Below are 21,113 nucleotides of genomic sequence, written 5' to 3'. Positions count from 1 at the left end.
GGTGGAGGGGATGGGTGGATGGTGGTCAGATGCATTCCTGATCGCTGTGTGGATGTATGTGCATGTGTGGTTGCGGGCGTGTCAGGGTCAGTGCCATCAAATGGGAGCTGTCACTGAGTTAAGGATTGATTTCTTTCCCATGTAAGAGATGCATGTCCAGTCTGTATGAAAGCAACACGCACTCAGCACACTCAGAAAGTAATTTGTACGCAGGCGTGGTGGGACAGTGAGTGGCAGGGTGCGTTTTCTGGAATTTGTTGGCATTTGTCTGAACGTGTTTTGCTTTTTGGGTGTGTGATGGGGAGAAGTTAGCCCCAAGCAGGGAGACCAATGCTTGATTTGATGGATTAAAGCTGTTGTCTGTTGTTGAAAACCTGTGACTCCCTTGGTGTAGAAAAAGACATGGAGAGTGTTTTGTAACTCGCTGTTCTTTCGCTTCCAGAGGTCCTTCCGTTCCTTCAGTAACGATGACCGCCACGTCATGGCGAAACACTCCACCATCTACCCCTCCTCTCAGGAGCTGGAGGCAGTTCAGACGCTGGTGTCCACGGTCGAGTGCGCCCTCAAACACGTCTCTGATTGGTTGGATCAGAGCAGCGACGACGCCCACAGCCAGCTCGACAGCCAACCAGCATACAGCACAGAGGAGGACGATCCGGGCGATGAGCCCAGCGATGAAACTGAGGATTCCAGTGACGGCTACAGGTGAGGTTTTAGTGGCACATTTAATATTAGAGCTGCAAATGATGTTTTTTTAAATGTTATTATTATTATTAATGGCTTTGTAGATATTCTACTTTACTTTAAGTTAAAGTCGAACTTTATATCATTTGACAGTCTTTGAGCACAGTCTCCACGGATCATGTTAAAAAAGGGTTCATTACTTCTCATTATAAGACCTTAAAATGCGTTGTCAGATCTAATTTTGCAATCCTAACTGGCACCCTGTATTTGAATCTGTTAATCATGCAGCTTTTCACAAAGATTAGATAAAATATTAATACATTTTAAAATATCATTTTGATTTATTAGACACAGACACAAATTAAAATGGGAAAATCAGCAGGAAATACAACTAATGAAAACATGTCTTTGTTCTAAGAGTAATTTTTTTTTAGATTTCTTTTGTATTTAGTGGACTCCCTTGCAGCTAATTATAGATTTTATTTAAAAAAAGAAGATATAGTAAAATTTGAAATTTTCAGCTGCCAGTTGAAATATGTTGAATATATCCTTACAGTTAAAACACTACACACAATGCTAATGTTACCTATCTATTGTTATTTTATTTTTTATTTTTAACCAGAGAGTCCAGCGGTGGTGGCGTGCTGTGTGGAGTGATGAGGATCGGCCTGGTGGCCAAAGGCCTCCTGATCAAAGGCGACATGGACCTGGAGCTTGTGCTGATGTGCCGAGACAAACCCACGCAGACACTGCTGGACACTGTCTGTCACAATTTACCCACACAGATTGAGGTTAGAGACTCACACTAACACACATACACAAATCCATGCTTTCAGGCACAGTAATGCTGCCTCTTAGTTTCTGCCTTTTCTGTCACACAGTCTGCCAGATTTAACCCAGGAAAGTTTATTTTTACTGCACAGTCCTCTTTGGACAAGCTTTTACATTTCATGGGTATTTCTGCTTGAATTTACCTTCTCTCACTGCTATGTGCATGTGCAGAGGTTCATGTGTAAGTGTAGGGAGACTCAGCGGCATGAGCGTTGGCATAGGTAGGCAAGAGACAGCAATGTTGTCAAGTGACAAGCTGAGGGGTGTTTTAGTATGTATGAGTCATGTGTGATTAATGCTCTCGTCACCACCTCAGTGTCATGTTTTCTCATTAACAAGTCATGGCACAGAAATTAATCTGATGCCAGTACAGATGGCACACAGTGACTCTGACTCCTTTTAAATGATCTGAGAATTAAATTGCTTTCTAATCAGTTCCAGTATATAAATATATATAGATAGATAGATAGATAGATAGATAGATAGATAGATAGATAGATAGATAGATAGATTGGCAACCTGGTAATATTTTTGTATTCAATGAAAATCTGTTGTAAAGAAAAGTATTTACAAACTCGGAAATGTCATAAAAACTAAAAACCCATCCTGTCCAACTAGTGCACAGATTACTCAATGAATAAATTCTGCCCTGTGCCTCTTCTCTGCTTGTTCTCTTTAGCAGTTAAGTGGTGTGAGAGGGAGAAAAACGACAAGATGGAAATGCGTGTGTGTGTGTGTGTGTGTGTGTGTGTGTGTGTGTGTGTGTGTGTGTGTGTGTGTGTGTGTGTGTGGGCAGGGACGTAATCTCATGTCTCGGCCCAGTGACCAGAGATTCAGATTTTCTCATCAGAGCCAAATGGGATGTAGATGGGCCCTCTGTGACTCTCTGCCCACTTAAGCAGTGTCAGAAACACACACACACACACACACACTCAGTTGTTGTCGTTGGAACATTGCATTGACTTACATTAATTTCCTGGTAGCCTTACCCTAACCATAAATGCCACACTGTACCCACTCGCTGTCCTAATTTTGCTCAAGAATGTTAATAATGCAAGTACATATTTATACACAAACACAGAGTCCACTTGCAAGTATAGAAAGAGCTCAGTACAACAGAAACAGCTACACCCATGCTGTGTGATCACACAAAGGCGTCCTCAGGGCCCCTCCTCTTCTGTGTTTTAGCTCACATCTTCAGTTTTTTCAGTATTTATAGTCTTGACTTAACATGTGTTCCTGAGTCTGTGTTACTCCTTCCGTCTGTGGGGCTGATGTGTGTGTTCTTTTGTGTAACTGTCTGCAGGTTGTTGTTGTGTCTATTCATTTTTCTATGTTGGCACATATGCGACAAATGTGGCTGCTGTGTATACTGATATAAATTCATTGTCATCAGTACTTGCTGGTCCCTACCACAGAGGTCAGGAGTAATTGATCCCTTCAGAATGTTGGCTGAATGTATACACACTGATAGACACAAATGGATATGTGGCACTGAGGAACAATAGTGACTGACACATTAACACACACACACACACACACATTCACACAAGATAATTAAAGTACCAGCATTCATATTTCACATCATTAAATCATGTACCATAACTTCATTTCTCAATCATCCCTTTTTTTATTGAATGCATCTCACAGGTTCACGTAATGTGTTTGCATGATGTTCTGATTCGCTCTCTGAAATTCTCAGTTCGGATTCAGTGGCCTTTATTCATCTGTGTGTTGCCATGTGTGTGACTAACATGGTTGTCAATGAACACAACATTGTAGTGTAGTGTTCATTTCAAAATGCCACTTTAGTTGTGGATATCAGTAAATGCCCGGCCTCGAGGCATCTGCAAGGCTCAGATATACTTTACTTCTTCTTCTTCTTCATCATCTGAACTGAGTCGTGTTGTGACCTTGGCCTCTGACCACCAGTCATGTCTGTTTGACACATGACAGAAGCTGACGGAGGAGAAATATGAGGTCACAAGCTCCTTGCCCGAGGCAGCCATCTTGGTACGAACAACAGCAGAGCCCAAACTCACACTGAAGATTACCCTCACCTCCCCAGCCATGAGGGAAGGTGAGGAAGAAGAGGAGGAGGAGGAGGAGGAGGAGGAGGCTCTGGAGAATGGAGAGGAAGGAGAGGAGGAGGAAGAGGAAATAGAGCAGGAAGAGGAGGAGCAGGAGCAGAACGGGCGAGGTAGGAATTTTTTTCCCTCTTTTTTAGTCTACACCTCACTGCACACACACACACACACTTATTCATTTTGTTATAAAACTTGCTTTTATTACCCTCAAATACGAGTTTTGACCTCATTAAATGATTCTGACACAAGCAAAGATGGGTAAAGGACAAATAGCAGAGCTGAAACACATAGAAACAAGTCATTTAACTGAGCTGGTTTCACTCTAGTAACAGCCTTCCTTCCCCAGCCCCCATTTTCATGAATAGCAGGAACTGGTTATAATTGGTTGTGGGAGGTTGGAACAAGAGCGCAAGGCCAGCAGGCCAACGAAATCAATAACCGAGCAACAGGGAGCTGCCCATCCATCCTGTGGCTCCCATCCAACTAGGCACTCAGGTCTGAGAGAGAGATGAGAGATAGCACGAAGGTTAGCTGTACATCACGCCACGTGCCACAGCAAGGCGGAGAAGACCGCTCGTATTTTCTCGTCCGTGCAACGAGGAGAGCATACAGGCATGCGACCGCACGGAGGAGAAGCCCTTCACACACATATTTTGTACCCGATGGATAGAGATACCTGTCATAGTCCGGATGTCTGATTGCTCAGATTTCATCAGGCACCTGTGGAGGTTGAGGAATGTGGGCCAGTCTGTCTAACAGAGTGGCATATTAACAGGCAGGGTCTAATACTTTTACACATTAACGCATGTATTGACAAGGACAAATATCTGTGGTGTTGTCCAGTGTCACAGCTAGCTCTCCTAAAACTAAACCTGCGCCTGCAATGTGCAAAACGATGTCTTGAAGACACACAAACGCATACACAACAACATGGCACGCACATTTAATAAGAGCGAAAGCTATCCACTCTCGCTTTGGGATTCCCATGTGTGCTGAATGTTTCAGTAAGCTCCAGCTATGTTATGTAGTCTAAGTTGTTCTAGTGTGTGGATGCACACATATTGCATGCATGTTCTTTAAGCTCAGTTACAGCGTGCTGTTCAGTGTGGTCACAAAGGAAGGGAGGGTGCCGTGAAAATAAATTAGAGGAGACATGATAGCAAAGGGAATTTTTAAAAATCAGGCTACGCAGAAAGTGATAATGATAAAAGATGAGCGCTGAGTGGAGGAGCAGCCAGTAGGGCATTCGAGGGAACAGTGGGAGGACAAGCAAGAGGAGAAAGACTGTAATGATCCACTAGCAGCAGAGTGGTCCCACATGCAGCTGGGATCACTCAGACAGACCTTGAGATAAACCATTATATATCAAACTGAGACACAAATACTGCTGCATGCATTACTGCCGGAGAAAGAGCTATTCGGTAATAACGGCCTGATGAGTTCAGGTCTAACGTGAGACAGGTAGCTCTCCCGCTGCTTCCTCACATAGACACCTTTGGCATTTCAACTTAATAAGTCCTGGAGGGGTGGCGGTATTTTCTTTTCATGGGAGAGTGATGAGGAAAATATTTACTTAGTTGTGTTTTCATAGAGACCCAAAGGGCCCTTTGGTGTGTTTTATGTCACATCCAGTAGGTCTCGCGCACAATAAACTCTCTTTTGAAACCCCATGTAACCGCACTCATTCATACACAGCTGCGTTTGATTCAGCTCGCCCCGCATATTATAGGCTTCCCGCTGATTGTTAAGTAACAGAATGAGTGAGAGTGCAGTAATTCAGCCAGCCTAGTGTATTGGTGGCATGAATCAAACGCTCACATAGAGAAACGTTAGAATGCGCCTCTTTTACCAACCACGATGCTCTGACTAAAACCCTGCCTTGATCCCTCCTGTGTTGTGTTTGTCTGAGACCGGGTCAAACTATCTTAGATTTTTTTTTTTTTTTTTTTTTCCTTTTCAGTTCTACTTTAGGAGCGCTTGATTTGGTGTTTGCCCAGACTGGGTGTTGAATTGCTTTTCTCTGCACCATTTTTCTACGATTCTGCGAAATCAAGTGCACCTGAAGTAATCCAGAAGAAAAAGTAACACCTATTTTGACTCCTGCCTGGCGTAGACTGGATCAAAATAAATACAGTCCTCTTCAAATACATGAAGGAGAGATTGATTTACCTTGCTGGGCACAGTGGAATGTGCCCCAGCAATGCCCATACATTAAATCAAACACTCCTTAGGTATTTGTTTGGTGTATGTCTGTGGGGGGGGCTCTCCATCCCACAAAGTTGGCTCTTCCCTTGTGGTTCCAGTTGCACTGTTTCATCTGTGACTTAATGGATGTAAACTGCTAAATCACTGTTAAATAGTGTGTGTAATTTTCAATACATGTATACGGGGGACAGCGCATCCTTTATTACCTCGTGCTAAGCATGTCAACATGTGATGCAGCTAACATAAGTTAGAGTGATCACAGTGCTGAAAATGACACACCGTTTGAAGAGTGAGGACGTTTTCATGAGCATTCATTGCAGATCTGTGAACTGTAGAGAGTTGGCCCTTTCTGCAAGGAGAGAAACAACTTTACGGCATGAAAAGCACCTTGTATGTACCAGAATATCCATGCATGTGTGTGTGTACGTGTGCATTCACACACAGATTTCGGGTGTGTCTGCATACGTTCACACGCGCAAAATTCAACACACACACTCAGACAATGATGTGTGTGTGTTTTACGTTCTCTATATTGGGTTGTTATTGTTTTGTGGCAGTGTTGGGTGCTGCTGCGCAGAGAGTGGAGGCTGAGGAGGAGGAGGAGGAGGAGGGGGAGGTGCTGGATAGACACAGATGTCTGTTGGCCCTGGCAGCGCTGCGACACGCCAAGTGGTTCCAGGTCGGCACCCACTCACTTCCTGTCTTCCTGCCCGATGCTTATTGTAGCCTGACGATTCACCCAGAGGGATTGCACTCACTGTCAGATGATACCGTGGTGCTTATTATGCCCACTCAATTTCGACTAATCAAGAATAGATAGAAGTGTGAACAAATTCCACATTTTTACTGACATAAATTTTCTCATGTATAACACATATGTTACAAAAATACTTTCACAGTGTTGCATTCCACCTATTTATGTATGAACTGGAAAAAAAAAGATGAATTTCAGAAGTATCGTAAGGCTACAAAAGCAATGGTGGATACTTTTTTCTTTTTGGCTATCATGTGAACCTGCCTGCTCTGTACAGTATGTCACTGCTTCCCTTTTGATTCCCCTACCATACCCTTCTCCATCAATCTCCCACTTCACATGCAACATTTTTATAAAAACATGTCCAGTGAACTAAATCTCAACTGTTTAGTGTCTTAACCTGTGGGGAGCTCATGCAGAGTTTTAAACAAACACATTAATTAACTTTAATATGTGGCTTTGTGTCGTAAAGCAGGCCTCTTATCTGTATGTGTTTGCACAAATACCACTCCTCCCGCGCTCAGTTTGTTCCCTTCCTCCCTCTTTCTGTTTAATCTTCCTTCTTCCATCCCTCCGTTTTTCCGTCTTCTCCCCTCTCTCTCTCGACCCCTCTGTATCTCCCAGGCTCGAGTGAACGGGCTCAAGTCCTGCGTTATTGTTCTCAGGATACTTAGAGACATGTGCAATAGACACCGTGTGTGGGAACCTCTCAAGGGATGGGTGAGTCTTTTGGTGCAATTACGCCAAATTACAAAATATTTATACATGTTAATGCAAAGATGCACACAATAGCATAATTACAAAACACCCTTGCTGTTATGGGAGATTCATATTTCTGTTGAAATTTGAAGAATTTTGATACAGTCCAGTCTCATTAAGGTATGACTGACAGATGTGCTTCTATTCTTGTTAGCTTGAAGGATTCATTATGTTCAGTGAAAAAACCGCTACCTACTAATTATACCATATGTATTGCATAAAAGGTGTCATAAATATTTTCTCTATAGTCGCATGTTCAGCTGTTTTCATATGAGTGTTCTCCACAGCCCTTAGAGCTTATCTGCGAGAAGGCAATTGCCACCTGCAACAGACCTCTTGGTGCTGGAGAAGCCCTGCGTCGAGTCATGGAGTGTCTGGCCTCAGGCATACTGCTTCCAGGTACGGAGGCAAGGTGGACGGATAAATACTAGAAAGATGTGCTCAGCAGAGGAGCATGTGTGTTTTCAGGCAAATTTTTGTTTGCCATTGTTGGTGAACAGAGCCATGCTAACATTCACGCATGGAGGCACATTTTTGAACTGATTCTTTAAGGGAAGTCGAGAGTCGATGACCCAACAGAGCACAGCAGTCTGAGGGAAAGCCCTCATTATGAGAGCATCTTAATTAGGAGCAAGACTTTCTTTACAAAATGTTAGGCATTCATGGAAAAAAATGGAATTATCATAAGTATTTGAAAAGAAAAGAAAAGTTTGGATGGCACAAGTCTGATCTTTTAAAATCTTTAAAGAGAGAAAAGAGCAGTTTATGTGAACATTAGGGAAAAAGCAAATAAAAATTGCTGTTTACATTCAATTTACAGGAAGAAAATGTGTTCCACACTGGCAGGAGAATATTTACTCACCTGCAGCATTGAAATTTAAGACAAACATGGACAGTTTTCATCTTTTAAATTGATTGACTCATTTGAACAGCTCAGTTTTTCTACTGCTGCTGTTGTCCATTTGAATAGCCAGGATTTCCATTGCTGCTTATTTCCTGACAGTGAAGCCTAATTAAATGTTGTTGAGTGGCATTGTCAGTACATAAAGTGACAACAAGTGTGTGTGTTTGTGCGTGTGTGTGTACATGTGTGTGTGTGTGTTATCTTCTGTCGCCTCCCCCAGGTGGTCCAGGTTTACACGACCCGTGTGAGAAAGAGCCAACAAACACACTAGCCAACATGACCGACCAGCAGGCTGAAGCCATTACCTACAGCGCGCAGGTACGCACACACACACACACACACATACACACACGCACACACGTCAGCTTAAACACACTGTTGTTATCACCCAGCTGTACTCGCTCTGAGCTGTCAGCGTGCGGGAATCAGGAAGCAACACGCCTATTACCACCCATCACCATCCCAACCACTCAATTTGCATGCACACACACACACATACACACATACGCACGCACACACACACACACACACACACACCAGCTCCAGGAAGAGTTGCTTGGTGCTGCATTTTAATGATCAGTGTGGGAAACTATTGCCATTGCAAGCCATAAATCCATGTTTGACACCCCGTGGACAGTATTTACGTGCCCGTGTTTCGTTGTCATGTCTTTCTCCACTCACACACACACACACACACACACACACACTCGACTGAGCAGGACAGCCTCTTAGGCTTAGTGAATCCTGCCGTCCATTTCCTTTGAAGGGAGCTTGAACGAGGCTGGAATGTCAATGGGGATAATTGTATTGGAGCAGATACAAGAGCAGATAGGAGAGAGGGAGCTGTTGTGTCAATGAGCTACGGCGAGCCTCATGAATATCTGAGACACTCTTCCTCCCTAATGGATTTATATTAGCAGAGCCACTGTGTGCCATTCTGGTTATCACTCTGATTGTTTGTGAAGATTGAGGACGTGTTCAGTAAGTCAAAAATGATAAATGAACATACGGACACACTGGTCAGTATCTGCAGATGTTACTGACATTAACATCTCTACTCAGCTTGTGTAGACTCATTAATGCACAACGTTATCTCAGATTTAGTGTTCAGGTACCAGTTTCTGTACCTGCATACATAAAACTTTGCTTATGTGCTTCTATGTTTGACCATAGGCTAATAAGTCATAATAGGTTCTTATATTTATGGTGAGTAAGGTCATTTTAGCCTGAATATTCTAACTTTACATGTGGTCTCTATCAGTTTTTCCAACCAAAAACCAGAAAACCCTACCACAGGTGGAAATTTATCCCATATATACACAGCAAACTGCAGGACATTCACTTGAAGTAACTAATCACAGCATTAAGACAAAATGCAACACTTGATTTGGTCTGTGCTATGACTTTAATTCATTTAAGTCAGTCAGCGAGAGAGTAAAGTGCCTCAGAATCATGTTTATAATATACAATTTCCGGTGCATGCTGTGCTGAGGTTGGAAGCAAGTGGGCATTTGGCAGGCAGAGAAGACTAACACTATCAAGTTGCATTATGGGAAACACAGGATCCAACATTCAGGACAGAAATTAATTACTTTTGTATTTCTTTAACAGTATAAGACCAGGCAGATCATTGGACTATGTTATTGTCCGCATTGGTTTTACATTTTGAATTTAACTTCTCTGCTTCATTTCTTTTGGTTTGTGGTGTGTGTGTGTGTGTGTGTGTGTGTGTTTTGCATACCACAGCATGCTCTCAGACTCATGGCATTCGGACAGATCTACAAAGTGTTGGAGATGGAGCCTCTTCCCTCAAATAAACCATCACAGAAATATCCTTGGTCTGATAAAGAAGGTGGGTCTACCTCAGCATGAGTATCTCAGCATGAGTATCTCTGTCTACTTTTCAAAATGTCTTTGAGTCCTCGTCTGTATTCAGCCGATTGTCTGGCTATTCGGGTAACCCGTCTGTGTGAAACATGAGCCTACGGTAGGCTTCAGTTATCTGGGTCAGGTGGAGAGCTTTTTGGACACCAGGCGGACTTGCCATCAAATGTTTTCACACATGACGTGACCTTTCTGGATATATTAGGTGGTTTTTTCCTACGCACAAGCATTGACAGCACCGTCAATATTGCTGAAATGTGAAACAGCACAAAAATATGTTGTATGTAGGATGAGCCATGATGTTTAGCTTCTGTTCTGTTCTGTTCTGCTTTCGTTCACACGAGACAAAGTTGGCAGATTTTCAAAGCGACTTTCATGGAACATCTATTGAGCCTTTTGGTACCTCGTGACGCTGACATGGAAACTTGCCAGAGCATTTACAGATTAAGGTGCATGTAGGAAAGGAGCTTATGCGTCTTCCTCATTGTTTGACTGTTTGCTGGGCTGCCTGTCTCTCCTGTTTAGCTTGTCTGTGAGTTTATCCATCTTTATGCCTGTCCTCACAAATTGCTTGTTTTCTTTGGCTTCACCATTGTTCTTATAAACTTCCCTTGTACATGGGTGATTGATTAGCAACTCTGCGTTTCCCTCTTCATCTGTCCGTGTTGCTTTCCCTCCAGGCTTAGGTCTGAAGAGGCCATATGAAGATGGAGCAATGGATGACAAGGACCTCATAAAGAAGATGAAGAGAAATCTGAGGAAAGGTATGAGGCAGAAGGAAAGAAAGAACAAAGTGTTTTTACCTGATTGTTTTTTATGCTTTTTTTGTTGTTTAATCGCCCCAGGTGAAAGAAAAGAGAAAAGAATAAATATCATTTACCACAAAATCTTCATTCAGAGTTGGATTTGCTTTATTTGTATTCAAACGACTGAAAACAAAGCAGTTTGACGCTCAGAGATGCATTCGTCGTACTTTACCTCCCTTGTCTCTATTTTCCTTATATGTTTTTCCTTGTCTGCTTCTCTCCCTACCACCTTCCTTCCATCTCTTGGAGGCAGATCAATAGTATTGATTGCTGAACGTTTTAGTAGGCCACCCAACCATCCCCAGCTCTTTCTTCACAGAAGGAGAAGACGAGCTACGGCTAATGGAGACAGAAAGCCATTTTTAGATATTGGCGAACATGATGAAAGTGATTGAAACAGAAAGAAAAAAAGAGAGGCACCTTTATTCATCATGAAAGGCGGCTGAAAACCTGAAGAAAATGTGATTTATTACATACAGTGTTTCTGAATTGGTCCAGTCTGTTGAATTCTCTTATAAAATGTATCCTGATCTGCTCCACTCTCTACTGTGACCACACCACCACCCCCAACCCTCATTTTTTTTTTTTTTTTGCTTTAGTCCTAGACAGCAAAGCCATAGACTCCAATCAGCCAATGAATGCCCTGATGCGGTTGAACCAGATCCGGCCTGGGTTACAGTATCGTTTGCTGTCCCAGTCGGGCCCAGTTCACGCTCCAGTCTTCACTATGTCTGTGGATCTGGACGGGACCATTTACGAAGCGTCCGGATCCTCCAAGAAGACCGCCAAACTCCATGTCGCTGTCAAGGTAGGAAGGCAAATAAAGAGAAATGGGTGAAGCATGTGCTATGTTGGTGGTCCCTTTTCATTTATGTCTGTGCTTATGTGGACCTCTACAAAATGATACAAGACCTACAAATAAATAAAATAAAAGGAGATTATTCTTTTTTGCCTACCTGAAGATTTTTCTAAGCTCCAGCTGCAGCCAAACCTGTGTGTATCTATGAATAAGTTTTTGTCTGCGAATGCCTACTTGTGTATATTTGTGTGTGTGTTTGTGTGTGTGCGTGTGAGGTGGGATTGAGGTGGGCAAATCCATGTAATCCCAAAGTGGTTGTGAACAAAGAGGCTCTCCAGAGCGCACAGAGCCGGGATAATCTGCTATCCTCTGCATTGCCATAAAAGGCTCTTTCTCCTCACCTCTCTGTCCCCTTTTCCATTCTCCTTCTCACTCACTTTCTTTCTGTCATGCTCTCACCTTCTGATCTCCCCTTCTCTCTGTCCCTCTCAATTTCTCTCCCTCACTGGACTGGCTGGTTCAGCAGATGTAACACAATCACCCGTTTGGTTCAAAAACTTGTCATTCTCCTTTTCTCTCCTGCCTTCTTTATTGTTCTGAGTCACTTTGCTGCTCTGTGTGCTGTGTAGGGCTTGAAGTAGGCTCAAGTGACTCCATACACGTTGTAATGGCTTTATTGTAACCATCGTGTTAGTTAGATTCAACTCCGTCATGTCAGGATATGCAGCATTGCTGTTCCTGGGAGAAGTTTTTGGTTAAAAATAATTCAACATGGTAGAGGTTTGTTACACAGGCACATTAATCATTTTGGTTTGATTTCCTGTCTATGATTTTTATTCGTTCTACCCTGGCTAGCACTCTAACTTCACGGCTGATTATGCCAATAAAGTCTGTTCAAAACAGAATCAACACACATATTAATGCATCAGTGTGAAACATTTCATACTGCAGAATCCATCACATCTCATTTAGTGTGTTATAGTGTGTTCATATCACACATGATCTTAGAACATTTTGCTTCAGCTAGTTTTACAAAGGCAGCTCTGGATCCTCTGACATCCTCTTTTTCAGATTACATCTCACTAACAGTGGAAAGTTGCTGCTGGAAGACATGGTTATTCTTTTTGTTCTGTTTGTTGGCTATTTCTTCCTTGTCACATTGCCATTTTCCCACTGTATCATCTCCTTCCGTCTCCAGGTTCTCCAGGCGATGGGCTACCCGACGGGTTTCGACTCAGACCTGGACCCCATGAGTTCGGATGAGAAGTCAGACAGCGAGGGGAAGAGCGAGACGTCATCACACTCTAGCAATAACCCAACACACTCCTCGGACAGTTCCAACACACTGGAGGTAGGGACGGAGAAACATGCACTGATACACAAATGTATACGTGCAGTTCAAATGCTTTTTTAAATAAAAAATTCGGATTATATAGCTGACGTCTAAGAGTCAGTCCAGTTTAAGGACATAAAGGTATCTGAAATTAGTTAAGTCTTCACCCTGTTCACAGTCACACACTTGCTCATGCAAATCATGCCTCCTCTCCTGGGTTTACTCCCCACCGTGTGCTTTCTAATAAAGCTATGAAGCTGCTTCTAAATTAAATTAATCTTGAATAATCTTTTCACTCCACAGGTGCGAACTCAGGGTCCCATACTGACGGCGAGCGGGAAGAACCCCGTCATGGAGCTGAATGAAAAGAGACGAGGTCTCAAATACGAGCTCATCTCTGAAAGTGGAGGCAGCCATGACAAACGCTTTGTTATGGAGGTAAGCGCTTGCAACACACACACACACACTCACACACACACATACAGACTGAGTAACAGTGGAAAGATTATGAAACACATACACATGTTAAAGAGTGTGGAGCCGTGACATACTGTATATATAACCAAAAAAATATAGAAAACAGAGGCTAAGACAGACAGACACACACACACACACACACACACACACACACAGGCTGATCACCGGTAGAGTGAATCAGTCAACTTGGTTCCTGGAGCAGGCCTGTTCTCTGTGGGGTGTGTTGTTTTGCGACATGCCTGGCTGCTCCATCGCTCTGCTGATTGATTAGCAGGCCTGTTTGACAGCAGGGCATCGCTAAACAAGCTGTCTTGTTCAGCCAGACTCGCTGGCCGAGTTACTGATGACTGATAACTGTGTGTGTGTGCCTGTGCATGTCAGGTGGAGGTTGATGGGCAGAAGTTTCGTGGGGCAGGCCCCAACAAAAAAGTAGCAAAGGCCAGCGCTGCTCTCGCCGCTCTGGAAAAACTCTTTTCTGGTCCCAACGCAGCTGCAAACAAGAAGAAGAAGATATTGCCTCAGGTAAAGAGACACACACCAGACACTGTCTGGGGATTTACAGACTGAGAATGAAACAACAACATACAGTCGAAGTATGTTTATAATCTGTTTTCTGTGCAAGCCAAACTGTCAGTGCAGCTTTAAATAGATCATGTTGAAACATCTTTGTTGATCATTACCTCCCCTGTGGAGCCATGGGGCACCCATCAGTAATCAATGCCCCCGTATTTAACAAGGGTCTAATCAGATCAATACCTGGCGGTTATCAGATCACCACTATTACACTTACTTTGTCAGTGAGCCTCTGCGCAATCAGGGAAATGAGGCCCTTTAGCTTTAGAACACAAGTGTTTTTCTGCTTTACTTTTGTCCGTCATGTTGATGCAGACACAGATCTGTATATCGTATGTAGTGCATGTGTTTGCTCATGGGGGAATGTCGGGTATCTTTATATTAAAAACTAAATTAAAGAGTTTGGTCTAAACCTGCACTGTTTGGAAAGTGTCATGAGTGAACTTTTGCTGTGATTTGGCTCTATGTAAACAAATTGAATTGAAAAAAATAAATTGAATACAATGCGCTCTGTGTACAGACTAAAGGAGCCCTGGCCGCGGCAGCAGCGGCATCAGCAGTAGCAGCTCAGGTAGCCCGAGGAAGAGGAAGAGCCGCGCTCGCAAGAGGAGCCTTCGTCAGCGCAGCCGCACCTGGATACGTCACACCAGGTAGTCAGAGGACAGATGTGTGTAGTTTAGCTGTTCTCACTGATATGATTGTATGTGAATTTTTAAAAATGTATTAGCTATATTTTTGGGATGGTTTGTGAGTCATATTGATCTCTTAGAATTTCTGCTCCGTACAGTATTTTATTTTTATATTTTACATGGTTGTCCGTGCAAGATTGGCATTTTCTTTTAATGCTGACTTTACTGTACTGACATTTTCTCCTTTTAGAGTAAAATCAGCATCCACTCTCCCCCTGCAGTTGAACTGTAAATATCACAGGCTTTCAGAAATACCCCACAGCAACATAGAGCACAGGGGAGCTTACATTGCTGTATGCTGTCTGAGAGCTCAATAATGGGCAGAGAATCGTGTGGAAAATGTGAATTGTGTACATTTTCAGTTTATGACCGTGTGCCCTGTGAATGAATAAATGAATATATGGTATTTGCGTGTTCAGGTTCATGTTGATCTTGTTAGTGTAGCTTCCACTCAGGTCTCTTATCCTGAACCCACAGCTGTCTGCTGGTGTACAGCATGACCAAAACACTATCATAACTTAGTAAAGTGTAGCTGAGAATCAAACAAGTGCGCAATTGATTTCCATCCTGTAACCTCTTCCCTAACAGGCTTTGGGACGCCGTATGGCTACAGCCCAGCTGCAGCAGCTGCTCCTGCATACGGTATGTGCTTCGCTCTTTTCCCCCGTCTGTAACCTTCCTTCACATTCTCTCTTCCCTTAATCACACAGTTCCTGCCTTACCCAACCTGCTGTAACTGCTACCCATCAGTCCACACCTTTGCTCGCTCTACGTCTCCGCTTCCTTCTGCTTCAGTTTTTCTTTTTCTTCCAAACTTGATCCAGAAGTTTCAAGGTTTCTCACTGACACTTCAGATATGGTATAAAAGAAAACTTAAACCTCTTTGTTGCGTGCTTCAAGCAAATCTGTCTGTACTTTTGCTAACCGTCCACTCACAACGTGTTCGTTAGTCTGCTCGTTGCCACTCACTCCTTCATGTCTTACTGTGACTCGGTCAGGAGAGAGCTCATCTCACGCTTTGAGCTCAAAAATCCCACAATTTCATCATAGCCATGAAGACACACACACCTAGAACAGTCATCTGTCTGACCTGAAGTATCCCAGGCACACTGCCCCTGCTGTCGTCATCTTTTCTTCTGTTCAGATTAGCAGGATGCATAGTGTGAGTTCCTCACTTTGCCTGCTGTTATTTAAGACGGTGTGGCAGGGCGGCTTTGCTACTGCAACGCTGCTGCTGTCATGTCACGGCTGCTAAGGGGTTTCCATGTCCTGACTGGGCTCTCGCAGGAATTGCAGAACATTCATGCACTAAAATCTACACTGGTCCTTGACCTTTAACAGCATAGGTACCCGTACATTCCTCTGTCACACACGGTCATATTTACCTCAACAGACTCAACCTTGTAGTGTGTGCACACATGTAGCATTGGGAGGCCTCTCTGTCCATTCTACAGTTTTGAAGTTTGAATGGGTCTTATGTGCTACATGAAACTGGTCTGGGGCCCCAGGCAGACGTTTAGTACCCCCTTGAGATCCCTGAACAGCTCTGAATATGAAGTGCGCCTTAGTTTTTCTGTTTGTGGTAGAGGTGGAGCTCTGCATTAGATTGAGGAGTTTTGATATGGTCCCTGGGATCCACACTCTTTTCACATGTTATTGTGACTGGAGCACTTACTGAAAGTTTCTTAATTTCATTCTTTTCTATTGTGTTATACTCCTTATTTGAAGCTGTTTTAATGATTGTGACATACAAAGTATTTCAGAAATCATTCAGTCGTCTGTGTCATACCTGGCCAGTGAAAACTTGCACGTCTGCCTCGTTAGTCATCGGTCCTTGTTACGTATTCATGTGGGCGATCATTTTGAGGTCAGCTGACCCTAAGCTTTAACCTGAGCTGTAACCTCCCACAAGTAAGTAGGAAGTCGGGTTCAGTTCAGGTTATTTGAATAAGAAAAGACGAGAAAGTCAAGAAGGAAATCTCATTTTTCTTTTTACACCCAGATGACTTATGATGCAGAGCTGCAGATGAAGAGTAAAATTGCGCGATAGATTGTAGGCTGCAAGTCAGGAAGGAAATGTTTATTTCTTACACTGACAGTACTTTAAAGGTAGAATGAACAAGGTCTTCTGACTCTATGGAAGAACATTGTTGGTATAAACCTATTTCAGCTTGCATTGCCATCCCAGGAACCAAGTTTGCAACCTACATGCTCAAAACAACGTTTAAATGTGAATTCAACTTTAACTGACTTTCATTTTCCAGAGTAAAAACATCTTTGAGTCTGTTCCAGTAGAGCTTACATTTCAATCGGAAGGGAGAAAAAAGGCACATGAAAACATTTGGAACAACTACTTTATATTTTGAACGCAAAGCTTTCATCGTGTTTCCTGCTTTTTCTCTGTGCTCTGGCACCCATTGCTGCTTTGGGCTTTCTTGCTGGCGAACGCATAGAACACCAGATCATAGAACATTTATTCCAAAAGCACTTTGACAGGACAGGACAGTCCAAACTATTTCTCCTGCTCAACTGTCTGCTTTCCAGGATTATTCCACTTTGTTTCAACTTTAATTTGTCAAACCTATTGGTAATAATAACATTGTACTCACCGGCTTAACTGCCTGAGGTCCTCCAGTGTGCTTATATATATATATAAAATATTTATTTGAAAGACAAAAACAAATGCAAACGTTACAAGTTGAGTTCAGCCTGTCTCATAGTCTGACCTCCTGTGTTTCTTGTCTTTTCAGACATTGTTCTAATAGAGTCACTGCGTTCCCACAGTTCCCTCAGTAATTAACTTGATGAGTACAAAGTTTCTGCTAAAATGACTCAAGTCTTGACGAACCAAAATGAATCGCTAACTTTGGCCTTTTTGTTTTCATCTCTTTAACTCTAAATTTGTCTCCTTCTCGGTTCTTCTAATCACCGATGGAGGATTTCACGCCGTCTAAACACATTCATGTTGCCTGTTCTTACACAACTTACACTCCCCTCTTTGGGAGTCTTGTTCATGTCTTGCGAGGGGGTTTTTGTTGGACGTAGATGTAGCGTAGTGTGTAGTGTAGTGAGCATAGAAAGACATGGTTATTTGTTGCCCTGGACTCATGCAGAGCTGTGCTCTTCTCATGTCTCCCCTCTAGGTTTGCCCAAGAGAATGCTTCTGTTGCCTGTCATGAAAGTGCCCGCCTACCCCGTCCCCCACTACCACTTCTTTTAGCACAGGAGACATACATACCAAACGCTTCTTCATACACACCAAACATTTTTTCCAAACCATACAGTTCGCTTTTTTCTAGAGGGGAAACTGTCTGTTTTATTTTCTACAATATCAGTGATGGGAAAAGGATTAAGGACTTGAGTTGAATATTTGTAAAAGCGCTTTTTTGTTTGTTTTTGTTTTGTTTCTGTTTATTTTTTTCTTACTGTTCCAAAAATGAAAAAAATACTGCAGGTTTAAGTTCTTAAGAGATAAACAAAAACTTGAAGGATTTTTACTGTGAATTGTGACCTCATTCTCTGAGTCCATAGCAGCCTTTTGTTATTGTGTTCATTCTTTTTAGTAGGAGGATAGCCTTTGCAATATGATACACGCAACACACACATTCTCTGTAAAAAGAAAATAATAATGTGAGCTGTGTGAAGGATGTATAGGAATAAAGAAATACTATTTGTTGGAAAAATGAATAAAGTTTATCTCATATAAAAGCTGAACACTGCCTTGTGTATATCTGGTATATCAGCTTCCTTTGTTTTGTTTTGTTTGATTGGATTTTGACTTTTTAGAACAGTTAACATGGAAAAATTTGCCCACTCATTCAAAATTCAAGCTGCCTATGATACTATCACCTAAACGCATATTTAACTTTAATATTCCTCCCACATATATGCACGCAGATTAAATTTCAATCCCCCCACGTACTTCGATGCGTCTCGTTTCATCCTTTTGACCCCCAGCTTATGGATATTCGGAGAGAAAGGCAAGAAGAAGACAAACGATGAATTTAGAAAGCTCTTGTCAGTTATCCTGCATCTCGCATTCAACTGCACGATCTCATTACCTGACGCAGATTCATATCTGGCAGGTTTCCCAAAGCTATCACAGGTATCACTTACAGTATATACGAAGATGAGCATAAGCCAACTGCAGCGATTTCAGAGCTTGGCACGTTGCTAGAGCTGAATTCAAATGACATAAAGATAATAATGACAGGTTTGATCTGCATAGACCACACCTAAACGGTCAATAATGAACTCACATGAATTTCACTTTGTTTTATGTTACTGTTATTGTTTCATTATTTCAGTATCTGTTGTTTTTTTGTTCTTTTTCACATTTTTGCTCAGCCTTACAATGGAGATCAGCATGTGCCATCTGAGCCGCTGAAACTATCCCTCTAGACTCTCCATTTCAAACAAAGATGTGAAGGTTTGGCGTGAGAATAATTTCAAAAAATAAAGCTAAAAGTCAAAGAGAATTTTCCAAAAACAAAAAAGAGGAAATACTCCATTTTATTCCAAAAGTCAGTGCCAGTCCAGGCAGACTTATGCTGGCTCTTCACCACGTCTTGGTCATCCAACCACAAGAGTCCCCCAGATGACGTCTTCATGGTTACTCCGCTTCAGTCTCACATGACTGATTTCCAGCTGTTGCATTCTGTCTATTTTCTGTATTTTCTGTTCTGTTGTTCTATTCAAGTTTGAATTTTTTCAGAGCTGAAGCACCAAGGAGTTTAGAGTTTGCCTTGTGTTGTGATCTACTTCTCAGCCTTTACAGGTTTGCTGCCAGCAACCTACAACCACTTCACAAATGTTGGATTTAATATTTGTAATTTGGCTGTTAAACCGTTTAATTTAATCCACTGGCCATTCTCATATAGGTAAGTTTGTGTAACTTAGATGCTAATAATGTCTCCAGCGATTTTTTATTGGAACATTTTCAAGAACCACCCACTATCCCTATCCATTATCCCTATTCACTATCCCTCGCAGCCACGTTGAAGTAAAGAAAGTTTTAAGAAGCCTCATATTGTGTTTATAGTAATCCCTCCTGTTCTCTTTGTCTCTGTTCTTCATCTCACTGCAGGTGGTCTTTTCATTGACAATCCCTTCTACCAGCCACGGACCATTGCTCCTTTTATCATTCATCTGGGTCCCCAGGATCTCTTCTCTGACTTCTAGAGGCAGCAGGTCTTTGAATAGTCTCTTCACACTTACCTGTTTGTAAACACAGGAAATCTTTTCTTTTCTGTCCGTGAAAGCGGGCCGCCTTTTTATCCGGATGGTGGACACACAGATTCAAAACTGTTTCGGTTTGTTCAGTCCAGTGGAAAAACGATCTGCCCTGCAGCAGCGGCAGAAACTTTCTCACCTACTGACCGAGAGGCTCCCGTCTCTGTTTCCTCTACTCCCAGATTATCAGTTCAGAGGAGACTAACTTTACACAAAGCAATACTCGGATTTTACGAGAAACATTCAGCTGCAGTTGTGCGAGGCTGGCCTGAACTTTGGTCTTTCTTATAGCAATACACCTGAACTCCTCTCTTCGAGCTTATTTACTTGAGAAGATGTGAATGTCCGATGGAGTTTTGCCCAACACAGCATTGCAATAGCTCATTTTGATTGTATATTCATTGTATGTGTGCGTACGTGTGGCTATAACATGACTATATACACATAAATGTATGATGTATGTTTCTATAACAACGTGTTGACAATAATATTACTATATGATGATGTATTTATGTAAATATTCTACAAAATATAACTATTGTTGGTATAAATTATTTTAGAATTATAAAGTGAAATGTAACTGTAATATCACAGTATAGCTTTCTTCCAATTTTATATACACTGAGCAATTGAAGCTAGTTCTAGAAGATGCAATATTATCTTTGGTATTCCTATTAAGCTGTGCTGTTAGAATAATAATGCTTCCTTCCTTTCCTTCCTCCAAACTTTCCCTCTATCTTGGATCTCTCTTTGAGCCTTTCTGAGCATGCTCTCTGCTGCCCGAGGTTTGTTTACATCGCCCGGACCAGAGGTGCTCCCTACGAAACACACTCATAACCTAATCACACCTGTGCACACACACACACACACACACACATTTCCTGTCAGAAAGCACATTTTATATAGTCTCACTGCTGGCAGGGAATACTGTTGTTACAGATACAGTACTGTATGTGTATAGTAAGTGTATGCTCTGATGTACGTGCTCCTCCCTCTACACTTTAACAAAACAATTGTCTGCTCTGTCCCGCTAGCCTTAGGGACCAAAAGCACAGCTTTTTCTCACACCCATTACCAGTCCTTCTTTCTGCAAACA

General features: G+C 42.3%; 1 protein-coding gene across 5 annotated transcripts in view; it reads left to right on the top strand.

The window, feature by feature from the left end:
- LOC124051465 (spermatid perinuclear RNA binding protein) overlaps positions 1-20,742 on the top strand; it is a 72,462-nt gene extending 51,720 nt beyond the window's left edge. For 4 of the 5 annotated variants that reach the window (XM_046374865.1, XM_046374867.1, XM_046374866.1 and 1 more), the window contains 16 exons: positions 443-705; positions 1,307-1,475; positions 3,472-3,715; positions 6,365-6,486; positions 7,186-7,281; positions 7,608-7,719; positions 8,445-8,542; positions 9,971-10,076; positions 10,789-10,872; positions 11,514-11,722; positions 12,912-13,064; positions 13,350-13,484; positions 13,905-14,045; positions 14,617-14,746; positions 15,374-15,427; positions 19,872-20,742. In XM_046374865.1, the coding sequence (XP_046230821.1) occupies positions 443-705; positions 1,307-1,475; positions 3,472-3,715; positions 6,365-6,486; positions 7,186-7,281; positions 7,608-7,719; positions 8,445-8,542; positions 9,971-10,076; positions 10,789-10,872; positions 11,514-11,722; positions 12,912-13,064; positions 13,350-13,484; positions 13,905-14,045; positions 14,617-14,746; positions 15,374-15,427; positions 19,872-19,966 (2,211 nt within the window). In that variant the 3' untranslated portion in view covers positions 19,967-20,742. Of the gene's footprint in view, positions 1-442; positions 706-1,306; positions 1,476-3,471; positions 3,716-6,364; positions 6,487-7,185; positions 7,282-7,607; positions 7,720-8,444; positions 8,543-9,970; positions 10,077-10,788; positions 10,873-11,513; positions 11,723-12,911; positions 13,065-13,349; positions 13,485-13,904; positions 14,046-14,616; positions 14,747-15,373; positions 15,428-17,928; positions 18,500-19,871 lie in introns of those variants that run through there. The other variant, XM_046374869.1, reaches the window with a different exon arrangement.
- Positions 20,743-21,113: the final 371 nt, after the last annotated feature.

This window comes from Scatophagus argus, chromosome 20 (genome assembly GCF_020382885.2).
Source record: "Scatophagus argus isolate fScaArg1 chromosome 20, fScaArg1.pri, whole genome shotgun sequence".
In the NCBI taxonomy this organism is placed as follows: domain Eukaryota; kingdom Metazoa; phylum Chordata; class Actinopteri; family Scatophagidae; genus Scatophagus; species Scatophagus argus.
This window is presented reverse-complemented; position numbering and strand designations above follow the sequence as displayed.